This window comes from Verticillium alfalfae, genomic scaffold (genome assembly GCF_000150825.1).
Source record: "Verticillium alfalfae VaMs.102 supercont1.1 genomic scaffold, whole genome shotgun sequence".
Taxonomy (NCBI): domain Eukaryota; kingdom Fungi; phylum Ascomycota; class Sordariomycetes; order Glomerellales; family Plectosphaerellaceae; genus Verticillium; species Verticillium alfalfae.
Window position 1 is genome coordinate 744,943 of NW_003315038.1, and position 4,602 is coordinate 749,544.

Sequence of the window (4,602 nt, forward strand, 5' to 3'; positions counted from 1 at the left end):
AGGGGGAAAGGGTCGCTGCTCCGACGGACGGCACCGTCAGTGCACAGTAGCACGGGGACACTGGGGTGCGGCTGTGTCCTGGAATGGCTTAATGATGGCGGCACGACCAACGACCAAGATGGTGGAGTGGGAGGCGACGTTATGCAAAAGAAGGAAAAAAGAGGGAGAAGTGTGGTGAAAGAGGGGCGCGTGAAGGGCTTGTTAGCTGCGTTTGGGCAAGTTTTGGGGACACTCTCGTCTGCCGGGTCTCGCCCTTTGCCAATTCGGGATGCATAAGCGGCTTCCAGAGGCGACTTCGGGAACGTCATTGGAGGACCCGTAGTACGCTTGTGCCTGGTACCTGACAGATTCCGCGTGGCGTGCCATGACAGGGTGACCAGTCTGCGAGTCGCGGAGTGCCAGCCAGAGGTTTGTGAGAGCTAGGCTGCGACGGCGTTTGGTAGAGGCACAGCGGTCGATTCGAATGGAGAGTTGGTGTGGCATTGGCGCCTGCACAGCGTGCGCTGTCAAGAGGCCGAACCCCCTCCTTCCTTCTTTCCGACATTCATTTCATCCAGTACTCCGTGAGCTGGCGTCGGCGTAGGCATGTTGGCTAGAACGAACAATGGCCTTGTCTCTCTGTTCAGGGCCTCGGCCGTTGTCGCCATTCAAACACACACTACCTGTCATGGCTTGCATGATCACATGTGCCGTCCAACACTTGTCTGGTTCTGACTCGTCAGTAGCCGTTGCAAGACTCGGTCGTCGTAGGGAGAACGGCTTGGGACGCTGTCGACACGTGGAACACTTTAGAAGAGCGGCAAGGCCAAGCAAGCATGGCGGTGTAGCCGGAGGCAGCGGGACGGCAATGACAATGAATTTGGGGGGGTTCTTCCCCGTCCGAGCTGATCGATCCAAGCTGAACTGAGAGGAGCAGAGGCCGAAGGTAGGAAAGCAAAGCGACGCAGAGCAAGGCAACAGAAGAGACACAGCAAACAAGAAACGAAGGGAAAAGCAACGAGGCGCCAATGGTCGTCACTGAAGAGCTTTCCCGTTGGACGTCGTATGATTGACACTGCTCACGGGCTCTGCTTGCTAGCTGAGCGCAAACAGGGGATACACAAACCCTTGCTTGCCCTTTGGGAGCCACTGTGGGCGCAACTGTTCATGCGACAGATGGGCTGATGGGGGTGGCCGGAGTCGAAGTTCAATGAATCAGAGGCATCGTTGAGCAACCTGATCTTCCAGGGATGGTGAATGGTTGAATGCGCAACCTGGTTGATCATGACCAAGATTCTCAACCGCGTCGAGGAGGGTGTGCCAGTGATGCACGAGAAAACCGCGCACGTCCGGAACCATAGACGCAGGCGAGTGATGTGACGCGATGGGAAGACTGCAAAGGGAAAACTCTGATGCTGCGCTGTGTCAAAAGGTGTGGTGGTGGTTGGTAAGGTACTTTTAGGCGGTCCGACAGACGGTCTGGAAGCCGAGAAAAGTGGAAGGGGAGGTGGAGAAGCCCAGTCGTCATCGACTTGTTTGTTCACGCCGTGCCAGCTGGCCATGTTGGGTTCCGACTGGTCGGGCTGCTGGGTAGCGAAGCCCTAACCCGATGCCACTGCCTATCAACCCGGATACCGGTGCGAGGCAAGACAAAGGGAGCATGCATGTGCTATGCGCCTGGACATGGGGCTACGGGGAACTACCCGAACGTTGCAGCGTGTCGTGCCCTGTCTCAGGTATCCCCAAGTACTGAGTCACGCCTTAGTTAGCGTCCGACGCCAGGTCTTTTCGCCAGGCAGGTTCCAGTTGCGCGAAAGGAACCAGCGGCCGGTACCTGAGGCAGGCACCAGAGACAGGCACTAGATGCAGCTACTGACGTGGTGAAGGTCCGGCTCGTTCCTTGGAAAGAACGAGAGAGACGTACCTGGACAAGCAAGGCAGGTAGCGAACAGCTCTCTGTTCTGGTACCTGCATCTCCACGAGAGTCATCATTGGCGTCTCTCCTGCACGTCTTTTCGCCCATCATTGCCACAAGCCGTCATCCTCGAGGCTTCTAGACCTTTTCATCGACACTCGCCATGACTGCTAGCGACTCCGCTCGATACTCGGCCTCTTCCATGATGATCTGTATCTGATCATATCCTACAGAGATGCTTCCAGCCCCTTGCCTTGCAGCTTCGATCATCCTGCCGATCGCCAATTCAAGCGGTGGTCCATGACATCCTACCAGCCTTTCCCCCCTCCTGTTCCCTTCTCGTTGGCCTTGCAACCACGTCGGACGTTGTCGAGCGGTGCGGTAGGATGCGGTGCGAGCGGGGCTTTGGCCGCGAGGTCTGACACGGTGCCGCACCGTATACCGCGCAGAAACACCATCCACTCTGCACCGGCTCTGTTCGCCCAGCCCGCGGCTCGCCATGCAGCTCCGCCCCCGTCACCGTCACCGTCTTGCCGCTTTGCAAGAGGCCCCATCCAAGGATCACCGAGATCCACTACCAGCCGCTTCTGGACTGGCCGTCGGCACCATCTACGACGTTAGGGTGCGAAGGCTTCTCCTCGGCCATCTTTGTACTCCGCTCGACGGCGCCCTCGTTTTCTCTCCGCTCCGTTTCGCCGTCGCCAGGACCAGCTGGGCCCAGCGCCAGCACCTGCCCGAGCCCAGAAATAACGCCTTTCTTCCTCCCTCGCTTCCGAAGGCCCTTCCACGTGCAAACCTGCTCAGCCATGCTGCCACCAGGCGTCTCCATAGCCTCTTCACTTGACTTTCTCTCACGTTGTTGAAGCTGCTCGATTTTCATTGGTCCTGGAGGGCTTCACTCCCGGGGGGACGGGTGGGGAGCAACACCAGCTCCGACTGGCAAAGTGGTCATTCTTCCACTTGGTCCCGCGTCTGTGACGGCAGCCTATGACCCACGCGCGCGAGGTTTTTCTTTCACGCCTCCACCACACACCAAGCCCAAGGGTGAGGGACTTCTTTCTTCCCGTCTCGTCTTTGTCGTCTTTGCCCAGTGACATGACAAAGTGGGCTTCTGCCAGAGGTTGGTCGAGGGTGGTGCGCGCCTCATCCGCCCTCTGCGACGGTCAATCACCTAAGTGCCTGAGTTCTGCGACACCTGAGAGCATTTGACTCAACATCTTCCCCGTGTGTCTCCCCGTACGACGAGTTCCGTAGGGCGGGTTTCAAGTGACTGGTGGCTTGGGGCTGTTGCGGCACGTTCGGGTTCCTGCGAGAATATCGAGATCAGCCAGGAATTCCCACCGCAGAAGCGAGTCGGTTTGATCGATTCAAGTCGGCAATCGGGTGTGGTCAAGTTCTGCCACTGCGTCACTGCGGGGTGACCAGGGTTGCTCGAGATCCCCCCTCACGTCTCTCTCCCTCTGCGGAATTCTCTCGCAACTCCACCTCCAGAATTTTCACGACTTTGGCTCGCTCCACCTCACCGCATCGGACGATGCTTCTGGCTGTGCCTGGATTCGGTTCTCGAAGCGCCGAAAATTCTGAGCCTCAGCTGTTCGTCTGACGTAACATGTCTGCCTCTCTCCATCGACTGGGAACGGCTTGATCGGATAGAGCTCCGCTTCCACGGGTTATGACTCTGATGGAATGTAAGCAACGGGTGACTCCAGCTGCCTTATGAGACTGTCAAGTCTGTAGCTTCGACTTATTGAAGATGGCAGATTGGTGTCGAGCCTTGCGGCCTGAGAGCTGGGGAGCCTGACAGCGCCCATGTTGATTCGGGCAGCCGAGCTTCCATGCACCAAGCAGGGCCTGTATGGCCTCATCATGGCCGTTTCCGTGGCAGCGAGAGTAGCCACGAATGAGCTGCCGTCCGATCAGCTCCTCGTTGCCTGATGCATGGTTCGTCACTTTCCAAAAGGGAATCGATAAAGGCCTACCAGCCAATGAGGGCGCTTCTAGTTCGCGACATCAGCACTGGGGTGTTTATCAGTTCGGCCTAACCTGCCGCTTCACACCGCACATCGCGCGTTGCTGACAGGGCTACATCTCGTATCACTTACCCACCCGAGGTGATGGGCCTGGTCGTTGTGCCCAGTTGGTCAGCCTCATCACAGCCAGAGGGACGTGCTGTGGGTGGGCGGGCCAGCAGGAGGTCCTTATCGAGCACAAATGCGGCATCGATTTGAGTTCAGGAGCACTTCTCCAATGTACCGATACGACGCTGGTTGGGTAGCGTCCTTGACTATTGACGCTTCCGGCCGACTCGAAGAGGCACGGCCGTTGAGCTGAGATGGGCGCCACGAGGATAAAGTCGCCGCCATGCCCACGATCTTGGTCAAATGGTTTGAATGCAAGCCTCGCTCAGAATTGCTCTCGACACTCGCAAGCTCGTCTATATCCTCTGCTCTGCTGTTGCTTTCTCGCAAGCCTTTGGCAATCTACTTTCGCTGATATCATTCACTCGCTATATCGAAGATGAGATTCACTCAGGTCCTCGCCCCCGTTGCTGGGCTCTTTTCCCTGGCCAGCGCTGCTGCCTACGGCGCAGAGGGCATCGCATACACGACTGTCGTCACGACCGCCTATGAGACGTACTGCCCGGTAGGTCCTGACCGTTCGTATTGAGGACAGGAACATATTGCTGACGCTGGCAGCTGCCCACCACC

At 57.7% G+C, this 4,602-nt stretch overlaps 2 protein-coding genes across 2 annotated transcripts in view; one reads left to right on the plus strand and one right to left on the minus strand.

Moving 5' to 3' along the window:
- Nucleotides 1–2,468: 2,468 nt before the first annotated feature.
- Nucleotides 2,469–2,774, minus strand: VDBG_00243 (predicted protein; the record flags this gene model as incomplete). Its single annotated transcript, XM_003008516.1, has 1 exon — nt 2,469–2,774. One exon carries the CDS (start codon nt 2,772–2,774, stop codon nt 2,469–2,471), a length of 306 nt encoding a protein of 101 aa, XP_003008562.1.
- A 1,637-nt stretch (nt 2,775–4,411) lies between these two features.
- VDBG_00244 (hypothetical protein) overlaps nt 4,412–4,602 on the plus strand; it is a gene marked incomplete at both ends in the record, with an annotated part of 1,054 nt that continues 863 nt past the window's right edge. The window contains one exon of the mRNA XM_003008517.1: nt 4,412–4,537. Coding sequence (XP_003008563.1) covers nt 4,412–4,537 — 126 coding nt within the window. The remainder of the gene's footprint in view (nt 4,538–4,602) is intronic.